This window comes from Camelus dromedarius, chromosome 7, assembly GCF_036321535.1.
Source record: "Camelus dromedarius isolate mCamDro1 chromosome 7, mCamDro1.pat, whole genome shotgun sequence".
NCBI classification, from domain to species: domain Eukaryota; kingdom Metazoa; phylum Chordata; class Mammalia; order Artiodactyla; family Camelidae; genus Camelus; species Camelus dromedarius.
The window spans coordinates 70,787,493-70,802,577 of NC_087442.1; the positions used below are offsets into that span (position 1 = coordinate 70,787,493).

Below are 15,085 nucleotides of genomic sequence, written 5' to 3' on the forward strand. Positions count from 1 at the left end.
GAATAAGATACGGTTGCATGGGAAAGGTAAGCCACATCAAAGATTGCACAGGTGCTTCTTTCTTAGCTGTGGCAGGTAAGAATTGTATAGAAATATAGTGACCACTTAAGAATTCAGAATAAGTAGAATAATCAAAATTTAGAACTAGAAAGACTGTTGGAAATCTCTCAATCTAGATCTCTGGCAATGTGGGATAGTATTTGATAGCAGTGACTTGACACCTGGACAGCTGTGGCTTAGAATCATACATTATTAGCAGCTTAACTAAACTGAGTTACTTATCCCTAAATCTTACTTTCCTCATCTGTAAATCGGAGACAATAATAATACATACCTTTTATACATGTGTAACTTTTTTTCAGGGTGGGTGGGTAAGTGAGATAATACATTTGAAATGTTTAGCAAAGTACCTGGCACATAGTGTCTCACTGCAGTGGTAGGGAAAGTGAGGTTTAGGGAGATTAATGAACTTTCTCAATTAGTGACTGGGTTTTGAAACCAAGCATATGACTAAAGTGAGTCTACAGGAGTAGTAGCAGCAAACAGAATGACACCGTATATGTGCCAGTCACTCAGTAAATGGAATGACTAGTCCAAGAGCACAGAACTTATTAATGGTCCGCAGAGCACAAAGTCCTATCAGCGTTTATACGTATTCTGATAGATAGATAGATAGATAGATAGATAGACAGACAGACACATCATTTGTGCTTGAGAAACATGGGGCTTTTGAAGATAAGGATTTTTTTTCTGGATCCAAGTGCAGGTTTTTTAAAAACTACAATAACGTACATTTTCCTGTTCAATCAATCTAGTTTATACGGAATACCAGATAACTTAAACTTACGAAAGATTTAAAATGATATATGAGCAATAAGTATCCATCCTGAATTTAAGCTATTACATAAATTGTACCATTCAAAGTACTGTCCTTACAAGAGTTTCTGTTTTCTTAAAAATTTTTCAAAAACATTTTTGGGGGTTTATATGGGTTCATACAATTGAACACCTAAGGAGTATAAAGGTAATAGCAGAGCATGGGGAAAACATCATTATTATAATTTGAAAAGAACAAAGAGAATGTGTTATTAAAACAAAGTGAAATAATGGCACAATTCATTATTCGATTTGTCTATTTCATTATAGTTCGGGGAGATTTTAACTTGTTTATACATTGGTTTATTTTGTAAATTATTACTGATCATCTCCTATGTGTTTGATCTCAGGCTGATTTTAAGGATTATAATCTTGTTCAAAAGACATGTGGTTCTTCTTATGAGGCTTACAGAAATCTAGTCAATCCTAGCGGCTGTGAACAACTCTGTTTGACTCTCCCATTATTCCTTTGGGATCTTCGGCAAGTGATTTGAGAATAAAAAAAATTTACTTAAGTTTCCTCAATTATAAAATAGGAATTGTAATAATTCTGTTTACTACAGGTTTACTATAGGATTAAATAAGAATCATTTTAAGAGTAATTGGCACAATGCTTAGCATACACTAAAAACTCAATGCATATTAGCTGTCATTTCAATATAGAAAAACCAAATAACCAGTCAAAATAGAAATATAAATAAGTAATTCAAAACAGGGTTAAGCACTTACTGTATTTAATATGACAATAAAAATCATGAAAATGTGTGACCTATTAAATAAGTTTCTTCAATTTCCTAACAGTGCCCTCAATCTCTTACCCACGATAGATTTTCTCCCATGCCTATAATGATGATTGCAATTATGCTTACAGCCCTGATTCTGCTTTCTCTGAAGGAGATAAAACAAATAGAAAGACTTGTTTCCTTCATTCTTTACCTACTGGAGTTTACCTACAGGAAAATCTAGCTTCTTTAAAGAAGTTTGAGTCCCTGGTAAAGCCCAGGAGATACAATGGGGTAGAATCACAGTCAGGCAATACCCTGAAATTGAGATTTTCTAGTAAGTTTAATAGAAAGTAAAAAGGAAAGTAAAATGGATACTTGGGACACCAGTGAGAGGCTGACAAATGATTTTTAAGTTTGCTTGGTTTCGTTTTTGTAAGGAGAAAATGATCAGAGAAGGATTAACAAATAGGAAAAAGTAAGATGCAGGGGATTCCTCAAATGTAGTTCTCTTAATCGCTAGTTTCTCTAGCTATCGCCCAACTTTGCGTTCTTTCTGGAGGGGGCGGGGTTTGAACTGGAGGATGAGGAGTGAGAGCTGTGCGTGGAGGGAAGGCTGTTCTGTGGATGGCTTTGATTTTGCCCTCTGTACAGCTGTACACTGATCCAGGGCACTTGTTCCACATTATGCCCACTCTCCGTGTGTGGACAGAGATGCTGATCCTACTTGTACCCATTTCACAGATCTCAGGGGCAACCATATCCCCAAATCCATTAAAAATAAAGCAAGCCCTATGTAAAGTAATCAGAGCATCACCTCAAGGTACAAAGACAAATCTACATATGACAAGAGTCCTGCCCTTATTCCGCCCCCCACACTGCACCCCCACCCCCCACCCCCAGCTGCAATACAAGCTCTTCATCCTTCCACTTCAGATTTAGGCAGCCTGGTGAGTGCATCGTGGGGGGGGGGGAGCTGGAGAAAAAAGGAGCACTAATTATTCATGAATTCCAACAGCCTGAGAGATTTCCAGTGAAAGTCTTAGAAGGTATGCATAACATAGACATCCGTGAGTGAGAGAGAGTATGTGTGTGAACAAGGACATGTAGTCTGTGCTACATTTATCTGTCAGGGAGAGGCAGTGGCTAATCCCCATCTCTTAGAGATTTTAAGATGGGAACATGACCAGATTTTATCACAGACCCCAAATCAGACAAGTTTCTTTTGTGCTCTTTTGGTACATTTACGGTGACTGGGGCACTTAATGCAGCTTCTGAAAAAAAAGCTGCCTGCTGAGCCCGCTGGGCAGGGGCAATTTTCCTGCCTAACATTGTGGATACTTCTGTTTCGCTTGTTTATTTTTACACCACGATACCATACCCTTCTCTCACCTGACCTCCTTCTATCTGGGCTGGACCTGCCTGTGCTCTGGCTCCCAGCCTGCCTCCCCCTCCCTCCCTGTCTCTAACACCCCAGGGAACCTGTGTCAGTGTTTGGAATCCCTAGATTGCTCTAGCAGTGAAACTAGACAGATTAGGAGCTGAGGCACATTTGACGGAAAGGCAGCGCTTTGCTTTCTTCTTACACAGCTTCCCCTTCCTCTTTTCCCAAATAGATATGTAAACACATGTATTTTCCTGTTTAAATTTAGCGAATTAGTCCTCTGCCTATGCCTTGATTTAGCTATTGAGCTGAGCCTTGCTCCTCCCTTCCCTGCTCGGATAGGAGCCACTGGGATCTGGAGCTCGAACTTCCAAATTGAAGCTGGCCTCAGGCCAGGTGACCTTTTCTTTGTAAGTTTCTTTCCTAAGCAGAGTGGTGGTGGTGGGGGGAGCTGGGATCTGTTTGGTGTTGTTTTGGGGGGGGGGGTGAGGAAAGGAGGGGGGTGGAAGAGAGTAAAGGGCTGTTGTTAAACAGTTTCTTACCGTAAGAGGGAGTTCAGACCTAGATCTTTCCAGTTAATCACACAACAAACTTAGCTCATCGCAATAAAAAGCAGCTCAGAGCCGACTGGCTCTTCAGGCACTGAGTCGGAACAGGATTCTTTCACCCAGGCATCTCCTCTAGTGGGACCCGCCAGCACATCCAGCAGCACCATGTGGGTGACCAAGCTTCTGCCAGTCCTGCTGCTGCAGCACGTCCTTCTACACCTCCTCCTGCTTCCCATCGCCATCCCCTATGCAGGTTAGTTTTCTCTTGTCTTCATTATTAGAATCATTTTTTATTATTATTTAATTCTCTCTTGCTAACCTTTCCTTTTCCTAACACTCACTCTTTACCATATTCCCAGCATCCTTCCTTAACTCAGTATGTGGTATGGATTTTTAAAAACCTCTCCTTTAGCTTTCTTTTGACATTCTTTTCCTGTTTGACAAGCATTTAAAATGATCATTAGCGTCTCCTCTGTGTGTCTCCATCCCCCCCCACCCACTGACCCAGCCCCTTCTCAGCCTAATAGTTGTGGACGGTGGGATGGGGATGAAGTGCTAACAGTGGCTGCAACTTTGCTGGTTTGGATAAGTTTAAAGCTGAACAGAGGGTCTGATCTGAAGAGGGGAGAGTGATGGTCAGTACAGCAGAGACACATTTTTTTCCCAGAGGACAATTTTCCATGACAACCCACCACTCTACATCACTCAGTCAACGTTCAGGGCCAAATTATGACTTGATACAGGTTTTCATCTGGAGAAGGCAGATTGAACTCTGAGTGTATGCATGTTATAAAAATGAAAGAGAAAGCCTGTCTCCTAAGATCTGTTTTTCTGGGTATGGATGCCTGCTCTTTTGAAACTGCAGTGCAAGGGAGGCAAAAATTATGAGACTTTGATTAAAGCTGCAGAACTGCTCCTTTCAGTCTCATTTTCTCCCCAGAATTTACTGGTTTGGGAAGGAGTTGCCTGGGGCTTCATATTGCCTAGGAGTTTGGAGATTTCATTTGCTGCCTTGGGAAGTTTTCTGTTGTTATCAGGGCAAGAGGAAACATCTGTATTTGGTTGTATTATCATTGTTGTGGCTGGGATGCCAATAGGAGAAGGTAGTGAACATCATAGGTAGGCACAGGGGAATAAAAGAATAGAACAAATGCCCAGATGGTAGACACGGGCTTTTCATAATATAAAACAGAGAACTGGCTATATCTTCTGAGATAAGTTAAATATGAAATTTATCAGACCTCTGATCTAGCTTCTGATGTAATACAAAGGTTGAAAACATTAAGAATTTGCTAAATGACAAGGAAAATCATTCAACCCACCTGGCTTTCTTCTGTTTTGTGAAGTACCCCTTTTGGAAAACAATACTGTGTGGGAAGGGTCTGTTTGAAAACATTTAGGTTAGATTTCTGAAGAGGTGAAAAAAAAAGTTCAATCAAACACGTTATCATCCTTGAGACATTTCATGTTAAAATGGATTTTTCTACAGCATTGCGGGTTTGGGGGATTCTGAGCATAAACTGAAATCATGTCTAAAATTTAGAGGATTTTTATTTTTAGGGATAAAAATGTTGATGGGATGAAGTAGAATACGGTTACCTGAAATCATGTGTGCTAATGTATGGGGAACACAGTGTGTAAAACCCAAACAGTAGATCAACCATAGACAGTGTCTATTTGTTTTTGGCATGCATTCTGAAGTTTTGGCAGGAGACACACATTTGTAATTATATTTCACTTTGGCTAATGTTGAAATGACTGTGTTTCCCGAGTACAGGGAGAATGCAGCCCAAGAGTATGTTGGCAGGCAAGGAGAGGCCAACTGGGAATTACAGATATATTGTGAATAATTTCTAAAGTGGATAATGCTAAAATTGTCATCAAAAGAGGATCTGTCTTTGTTTGGGTGGCAAGTTTATCTTGATACTTTTTTTTTTTTAAATAACATTCTTCAAAATGGAAAACATGGGTAGCTTTCTTAGAACATACATAGAAAATTTGTTCTTCTTAAAAGTCATCTAACATTGAGGTTTTTGTTGTTCTCACTTGCTTTGGTTATACTTTTTGATTTATCTGATTTATCTTGAATCTACTTTCTTACATATTGTAAGATAGTATTAGAAAAGAAGTGGATACTATAATGAGGTGACAACCAGTTATGAGTAAAATGTTTTTGAAAAGTTTCAAAAATTTGAAGAAATATCCCAATAGTGGACCCAAGCCATCTTTACAGGAATTCGTCTACACAGAATTATCCTTCATCCACTCCCACCTACACTGGATACAAATATCCAATCCTCTGTAACAACAGAAGCATTAAATGAGCACCTGTCTAGGAGCCTATGGGAGATGCAAAGATGAACACATGAGAAAGAAACTTACATTTTATGAGCAACTGTTATGGATCAAAATTCTAAAACAAAGCTTATTTCATCTAATAAGATTGGCATTATTGGACTGACTCATGTTACATGAGGAAACTGAGATTAAAGACCTGAATTATTTTATCTTACTATCTTAGTTAAGGGACAGAGCTGAATTTCCTACCCAAATCGATCTGAATGAAATATGCAATGTGCTTATTTTCTTTAATTTATATCGATGCCAATAGCAGTGAAATCAACTGAAACCTTAAAAAATAAACTTTGCTAAGTCATATAAGAACAATTCTGCAAGAGTTCATTTCTAGCTTAGGGGATCAAACTGGGTTTAGGGAGTATGTAGTACCCAAGTTGAGTATGAACAGACAGGTAGTAACACAGTCAGGACCTAAGTTAGGGGAACACAAAGTGGCTGAAGGTTCTGAGGTGAGAAAGTGTAAGAAAGGACAGGTAATCATGTGGGGCTGGAGTAGTGGGTGCTTGAGGGAGAGTAATGGCCTGTGATTGGAAAAGTTAAGACTAGCATGTACATGCTTGAATGTCATGCCAAATCATACTATTCTAAGCATTATGGGTTGCAGCTAGAAGTTTCTGAGTTGACAAGATACCTGACTGAAGTGTAGTTGTTTTGGATGCTGTGTGGAGGGGAGCTGTAGGCAGAAACAGACAGTGAACGAAGGGATCAGGGAGAGGCTGAACAAGGAAGTGGAATGAAGTAGGAGGAGGGAAATATCTAGGGAGATCCCTCATCTCACACTGAACATCATTTCATTTGTAAACCTTTTTGGAAGAGAAAATTTTGCTCCTTCTCAAATACTAACATTTGATTTACATCTGACATGATCGCTTCTTGATATCTTTATCTGTGATACTCTTTCCTTCTCTAAAGAAGGGGAGATGATCGTCCATTTGTGAAATGCAAGTCCTAGGTAACAGCAATGATGATTTCAGCTTGTACTTATGAATTTTGCCTTTGGGAAGCTTAAAGTCTCCAGTCACCACCATTCCCTTCCATTAATTATTTGTGTACTTTCATCTTAACATCTTGCCACTTCAAGCTGTTAATCACTAATCATGTGGGTACGTTTCTCAGAGTATGTGGAGCCAGATTCCTGCTTCTTTCCACACCCTGCAAATCCTTTCCTTGCATGCTTTTCCTTTGAAGTCAATGGTTAGTCCACTCAGAGAAGAAAATATATGAGGTACTGAGAGAAATGAGTGTGAGGCCTGGGGACCAGAGGGAAAAATGTGTCTTTCTTCAAGCACCTTGATACATTTGACCCTACTTTCTGTTTGTAGGTTTTCACTAAGATCCTAATGATTTCAGTTCTAAAATAGGGAATTCAGGTTCTTCAGAAAATATAGCTTCAAGAATGTTTTCCCATGCTGGGAGAAGAGGGAAAAAGGAGTTGCAATTTAAAGTACAGGAAAGCATGACAAAGTTGCAGTGATCTCTTACCCTTTGATTTCATTTCAATATTTTGTTTATAAACTTCAACTAACAGTCATGCACAAAAAATAGTAGGGAAAAATCTGATCCAAAGATATTTTTGAGTTTCTTCCCAAATTAAGCCTGTCTTTTAACTGTTTTCAGTAAAACAAGCATCAGTTGTTAATACATATGGAAGGGAAAGTTGAAACTATTTTCAGCAAAGGAATTTTATTTTCAGATGCTGTTTTTGAATGACTCCTGTTTTGAATTTTTCTTTTATTGAAGAAGGAATTAATTTTATAGATGTGTGAATTACTTGATGTACAACTAGCTTGAACTTCATATTTTTGAGAAATTAGTTACTGACCTAGTAGAAATGATTGAATTATAAAGGAAAGCTTCTAAGTCATGAGAAACAAATAGTGAAAAGGGAATCCCGGTGTCTGGTTCTGATTGCCTCTGATTAGCTTTGTCGCCCCGGACAAGCTTTTCTCTCCTATTTATTATCTAGTAAAGGGAAACCATAGATTTATTTGCTTTTCAGGATACTTTTTGATCTTTAGATGAAAGGTAGTGATCGAAAACTTTATCAGCAAGCAAGAGTAGACTATTTTTATGAGGTACAACCACGCATTAACACATTTCAATAGGACAACTGAGGATCTGCAGAATTAAACATAGCCAGCAATCCCACAGAGACTACTTTTTCTCTACAGCTGTCCTCAGTGCCTGCCTTCCTGTTGTACAGTACTGAGAAAAGAAACCAGAGCATTGACCAAGGGTTCTATTTTATTTATTAATTAGTAAAATACATATCTGAACTCAATATTTGTCTTAGGCTTTTTAAATTTAATTTTATGCTCTTCTCTCACACTTCAGCATATGCAATGAATATGTCATACATTAGGCCGATTTTAATTCTATACTTCCACTTAATTGAATTTATTTGATAAATTTTTCCATTTTGGCAGATAGATTTTAAATAGATTTGCTTCATCCATTAACTACTATTTGTTTCTAAAAATAGTCCAATTTATACAGGAAATCAGATGATTATTATGCACTGTAACATTTCATAGCACCTAAGAAATAGAGCAAAGTCAAAAGAGGGAGAAACTCTTACTGGAGAGACTTATTTCCCACTAACGTGGTCCTGTGGCAGAAACCAAAGTTTGAAACGAATTATACTACATCTTTGCTTGGGAGAGTAGCAATTTCTTCTCTTATGCCAGAAATTAAAGAATGAAATTTCAAAAACAAAACTAAAACTTTGCATATTCATAACATTTTTTATCCAAATTGATTTCCAAATGATTCCAGTTAAAATAGCTCCTTTTAGTTCAACGAAAATATAATTTTCATTTTGTGGGTTGAGTAATAGGACATTAGCATTTCAGGTAATTAAACAAAGTCATCTGGCAAGTCAATAAGAATGCTAGTATTATCATCAGTCTGCCAACGTTATGCTAGGCATTTGGTCCACACTCAATAAATAACATGTTGATAGATTATTTGGTTGATAGAATTTTCCATGTTAAAATGTCTTTTAAATTATATCTGTCCTACCATAGCCATTCCATCTTGTAGGGCAAAGAAAAGCTAAAAATGAAAGCATTATTACAGGAATTAGTACCAGTCTTTTGGGGATTGTGTTCTGGAGTTTTACAGAGAGCCAGAAATTTAGAGGAATTCATGTTTTCTCTTATTTATTGTGGGCTTCAGGTTAGGATAGACATTAATGAGTAGCATCTGTAAGTTTAATAAAATAACTGGAGCCCGTGGTTGCTGGCAAACTTAAGAGTATGATGCCATTCTTGGTACCTCACTCTGAAGCCACATTTTCAAATTTTCTGCAGAAAAAATTTCACCCTCTTTTCTTGACAGTTTTCACCACATTTAAAGACCAGGAATGCATTTCCTGGTTTGCCGTCCAAGTTTCTTTTTTACTGATAGCTTTAAACCCAATCTTTAGAAACTATTTACAAGCTGTATTTCTACATGCTTTCTTAGCAATTCTTAGAGAAAGATGGTGTCATAAGTGTTTAAGAGTGGAGGTTCTGAAACTAGAAAGCTGGATTTTGAATCAGATCTTCTAAGTTGTCAATTATCCCCTGTGTCTTGCTTTCTTCATCTTAGAAACAAATATATTATTACTGCCTTTGTTATAAGGGTGTTCAAAAGAATTGACACGCAGAGGAGGGGCACAATCATGTCCATCCTCATTACACAATACCTGCAATCTCTTAGATAATTTGATCATCACTGTGAAGAGATGATCACCATTAGAAACCAAGTAACTTTGGACAAATTAAGAATAAAGAAGCAAGTTCTTGATATTCTAAAGTTATCCATAAGATTAAGTCTTTTAGGATGTCTTAGCTCTGTTCCTTAGCTTTTTAATGGGAGGCTTCATGTTATCTAGGGGCCTTGTAGAATACTTCCATGAAGAAAAATGACAGTGCTACATTAAAGGCTGAAGTTTTACATACATTCAATTTATAGTATTTGGCTTGATTTCAAGATAAACAGTTCAAGGATACTAAGAAATAGTGCCCAAAAGCACAGAAAACACTTATGTTGGAAATGAGAAGGGACAAAGTATGAATAGTATGAAATACTTTAAAGAGCAAGTCAGAACACTTTATCCACTGTACCATTTTAGTGAGAAGTTTCTCACCTGTCGTTGAATGGATTAGCTAATTAATACTGTAAGTTGCATAAGGACCAACTGTAGAAGGAAATGACAAATTTAATTATAGAGCATGATATGCTATGCCCTGGAGCTTGCTTTCACACTGTTTGGAGACTTTCCTGTTACTTATTTCTTAAGAGGAAACTCTGTCCTAATTTTTAAAAGCATCCTTCATTTGAAAGAATGTAGATGAGTGACTCTGCATGATAAGTTATTTAATCTTCACCGATTATATATTTCCTTCTTGCTCTTAACTATCTGAGAGTATCATTCTCCACCTCACTCCACCCTCAATCCCTGGAGGTCTGGTATGTTGTCAGATAAAATCATTATCTTGTAGATTCTTAGGGACACTTTTTCTATATGAGCCTTAAAAGCTTTTCCCTGTGTTTTTCAAAATTGTTATTACTAATAGAAGGACAGAAGAAAAGAAGAAACACACTTCATGAATTCAAAAAGTCCTCAAAGACTACTCTAATTAAAGAAGACCCATTACTGAAGATAAAAACCAAAAAAATGAACTCTGCAGACCAATGTGCCAACAGATGTATTAGGAATAAAGGACTTCCATTCACTTGCAAGTAAGTTGCTTTATTTTCTTCTGAGGATAATTTTTCAAATAGAGCATATACTTATTATCATCATTTTTGGGGTATTCAATGTAATGTGCCTTTAAAATTATAAGCTTGACTTTAATTTTAACTCATTACAACAGAAGAGCCCTCATTTAATGGAAGTATGAGTAAGGGAGAGCACATAAACTGAGATCTTTTAGAATCCACAGTGGCTTTAGCTATGGAGTTTATATTTTCTCATCTTACGACAATTTAAATTTAGGAACTAAAATTCATTTAGATTAACTTTTATCTCTAATATTTAAAAATATTCTATTCAGATTAAACATTTTTTTCTCTTACAAGAAAAGTGGATGGATTTTCACAATATAAATTGGGCAACAACCAAAATTTACTGCAACTTATATCATTGTCTTTAGGGATTTAAATAAAAGATGTGAGAGAATTAGATTAAAACAACAACAACAAAAGCTAGAGGGATTGATGTCAGCAGCAGAGGCTGTTTAAAAGAAGTTGGGGGGTAGTGATGATCAAGTTTTAGGTAAAAAGTGATAGGCAATTCAGAGGCATGAGGGGACTCAAATAGAGTTTTCTTATCTCATGACAGGCCCTGTGTGACCTCACAGGGAAGAATTCTTTACTACTTTGCTAGTGTTCCCAGAGGATAAAACTTGGAGTTTAGGGCCATGAAGGTGACAATTTCATCTGAACAGTCTTCCAAACTGCCAGCAGAAATTGCATTTCCTAGTTCTTCATCAACATGCCCTCCCCCTCACTTACTTTCCACCTTTGTATTCCCAATTTCATTCCATTTTACCAGGATTGCATATGGCATCCTGTCCCTTTTGAATTCTATGCTAGTAACATTTGGGTAATAACACAAATTTTAATTATGTCATGGCAAGAGGTCCTAATTTCCTCTTGCCCTTCTCAGGGAAGTAAGTGTTATAGACCTGAGGCAAAAGGTCATGGTCAGAGGAGGTCTTCAACAGATTCAGGGGGAGGAGAAACTACCTCTTTTCTATTCACTCAGATCTCCTCTGGAAGTATTTTTACAGCTAACTGCCACTTTTAGGAAGATATTACCTGGCAAGAGGAGTGGGGAATTAACTTTGCAAGTAATTCCTATGATAATTCTGCTTATTTCTCTAACTCTCCTAGAAAACCTTTGAGATTTTTGAAAAAATAAATTAGAGAAAATTACGCTCAATCAACATCTCGGCTATGTAGATTTATGGAGATGTTCTGGCAATTGTGGAGGTTGGATTTATTGTATTGTCCCCTCGAAGGGTTAGAAGGACAGGGCAAAGGGAATGGGAGAAGCACATCTCACTGTTGATTTTTAACTATGAATCAGAAAATACACTCTCCTGGATCCACAAGTAAGGAAAGATTTGCTACTTCTCGATGTTCACATTAGTCAGCCTTACGCCTAGAAAAAACAAAACAAAACAAAGCTTTCCCTTTGTTTTATTTAGGAGAAACTAAAAGGATTTTGCTGCTTTGGAGAACACATGTGACCTGATTAATGTATCTTTACATATCCTGTGTACATGAGGTTTCCTGCTTTTCTACTGTATTCTGGTTGAGTTATATTTAGTCTCCTAATTTATGGCAACCTATGCAGAAAACCACATGTAATAATACCAATGTACAGCCAAAATTCTCAGCTCTGAAATGGTATCATCCTTCATACTTGGCTATCTCAAATATGTATACATACCAATATATATTTGGTATCACTAAATATATTACTTATTCAGAATTGAATACAAATACTGTGATACTCTAAAAGTAGGTTCTTACTGAATTAAAGTATCTTTTTTGCAGACCTGTAACATGACCTAAAATCACTGAAAAACAATGGCAAATACACACAAATGTTTGGAAAATACCAACAGTGCTGTGTGAAACCATCTGTGGTTCAGTGAGTGTGAGGCAGAACGGTCTCAAACACAGTTTATTCTTGAGAATGTATCAACAATATTGATTTCCTAGAGACTGAAAGACAGAAAGAATGGCTGATTCTAAGCTCTTCAGAAAATTGCTGTTCATGAGTTCACTCAAGAGGTGAAAATAGGAGGCTTTCCTTTTCTAATTATGACTAAGTAACTGGTACTGGAATTGCCCTCTTAAAATAAACAACTAGAAAACTAGACAAAATAAATTCTTGAAAGAAGATGATAATTAAAGTAAGGCTAAGATAAAGACTCCTACAGTTAAACTGAAAAAAAGATGCAACTCATGGGATTTGACAGCTTGGATCCAGTCCACATGGAGATGTAAACTGATATGAGAAACACATTTTTAACAGTATACGGCATTGTGATAAAATGAAAGAAAAGGGCGAATAAAATCTGCAAACTGGAAACCTGTCACTCACTTTGCAGATGGAATCACCTTTGTATTCATAGAGGCAAATCTTACATGTTCCTGATAGGGCTCATGAGTCACCTGCAAGGTGATCTCATGTCAAAGCCATGTTGTTCATAGAAAAGTGGTTTATATATGTGTGGTATGTTTTAATTTTAATGTGAAGTTAAGTGGCTGGTATTTGTTTGTGTAACTGTAAAATTTCTTTTTACATGTTTGTTGAGTTTTTAATCTTCATATGTATTCTTTATCTAATTACTATGCTTTCAACTTCATTTAACATCTTCCCTCCAACACCCTACATAAGGAAATAGGAGATTTAACATGTATTGCATAAGCCCATTATCTACCAGAATCAAATTTCAAATCTATTATTAGTCAGTTTCTCCTATCAAGTTATTCTGCCACAGTTACAAAAATAAAATATACTTTTAGATTTGTCATGTTTGACCTTTTTCATACTATTTCAGCTGTAAATGTTCTCGTACGTGGGTATTTAAAAATGTCTATATGTAAGTCAAAGCAAAAAGTTTACAAATAAAATTTCTGAAGTTATTTGGATATAAAATAAATTGCACTAAAAATATAAAATAATTGGTAAAATATTTAAAATAATTTTATAACATCTTTTGTTCATTTGTTTTATAAAAGTTATTCCCAGGTATTTAAAATTACTTAAAAGTTGTTAAAATATTAAGAAATAAATGACTAATTAAAAAAATTTAAAATTACAAGAAAATGCATTTTCAAAAATATATGGTCTGGAAAGGAAAAGTTCTCATTCTTAGAAAAATCTGTGTATTTCTTTTAATAGATTCTTGTAAATGGTGGCGTTATGATCAGCATGAACATAATGACAAGAGATTTTAATACTATTTCTTAATGGAAAGAAAACTGTTCAGAATACCAACTTACAATTCCTACATTGTAAAAAATGATAACAATGTGTTGAAAATTTTATCAAGGACTTTACTATCCTCAGTTAAGGGATTTTTCTGTATTTATTATTTTGCTCCAGAAACATTTTTTTTAATGAACAACAAAAAACCAATATAATACTTAGCTACAGGAACAACGATTGTAGGAGTGACACATTTTAGTAATTTTTGCCAAGATGATCTATTAAAAGCATATTCTCTATGATATTAGTAGTTTTTTTTTAATAAAAATGCTTATGCAATCAAATCTACTTTGGAAATATTGATTTATATGAAGTTACCTAATAGCAGGATTTTCATAGCCTTTAATAAGCTTCAATGCTTTATAACTCACCAAGAACAGATTTTATTTACAAAATTTCCTAAGCCTTAGATTTCAGATCACCCTTTGCTAGGAGGATCTCCTGGGGTGGTGATTTGTCTAAGGCTTTCTAGAATATGTCACTTTAGAACTTACTTTATGTAATCATAACTTTTGGAAATTAATCATGATAGGTCTAATACGATCATCTGTATATAACTACAAAAAATCTTCCAACTTGCTGTGTACTTACAAAAAAGTAAAGTCTTCAGAAATAATCTAGGTAGGTGTGGAATATATTGATTTTGCTTTTGAAGCCCTCATTTTTCTAGACATCATTTAGAATAACGTAAGAATATTTCAAATTTTATTCTATCTGATTTAAACCTATACCTATAAAAATTTAATTTTGTTATTTCTTACTTGGCTGTCAAAATGGTAGTTTCAAATATCACTCATGTTTGTATTATGTCTATGTAATAATGCATCTCTTTTTATATTGCCCTCCTTGGTTAAACCATGTGCCTATTCTTTAAAAGCTGTATAAATAGTATTCCTTCTTTTCATTCAGATATTTTTTTCAGGGCCTTTGTTTTTGATAAAGCAAGAAAACGATGCCTTTGGTTCCCTTTCAATAGCATGTCAAGTGGAGTGAAAAAAGAATTTGGCCATGAATTTGACCTCTATGAAAACAAAGGTAACTGGCTTCTCTGTAAATATTTCATAATGAAATTAAGTATAAATATATGTAATTTCTTGCCACAGTGCTCTTCCCAACTGATTTTTCTCTTATATACTTGATCTGCTATGCAGTCAATTCATCCATTAAGACAGATGACACTAGCATCCTATTTTCAATATAT

General features: G+C 35.9%; 1 protein-coding gene across 7 annotated transcripts in view; it reads left to right on the forward strand.

The window, feature by feature from the left end:
• The first annotated feature begins 2,575 nt into the window (after window positions 1-2,575).
• Window positions 2,576-15,085, forward strand: part of HGF (hepatocyte growth factor) — a 70,238-nt gene continuing 57,728 nt past the window's right edge. For 3 of the 7 annotated variants that reach the window (XM_031454780.2, XM_064487631.1, XM_064487632.1), the window contains exons 1-3: window positions 3,478-3,783; window positions 10,451-10,616; window positions 14,807-14,919. In XM_031454780.2, the coding sequence (XP_031310640.1) occupies window positions 3,696-3,783; window positions 10,451-10,616; window positions 14,807-14,919 (367 nt within the window). In that variant the 5' untranslated portion in view covers window positions 3,478-3,695. Of the gene's footprint in view, window positions 3,393-3,477; window positions 3,784-10,450; window positions 10,617-14,793; window positions 14,920-15,085 lie in introns of those variants that run through there. The other 4 variants (XM_031454781.2, XM_064487629.1, XM_064487630.1 and 1 more) reach the window with 4 other exon arrangements.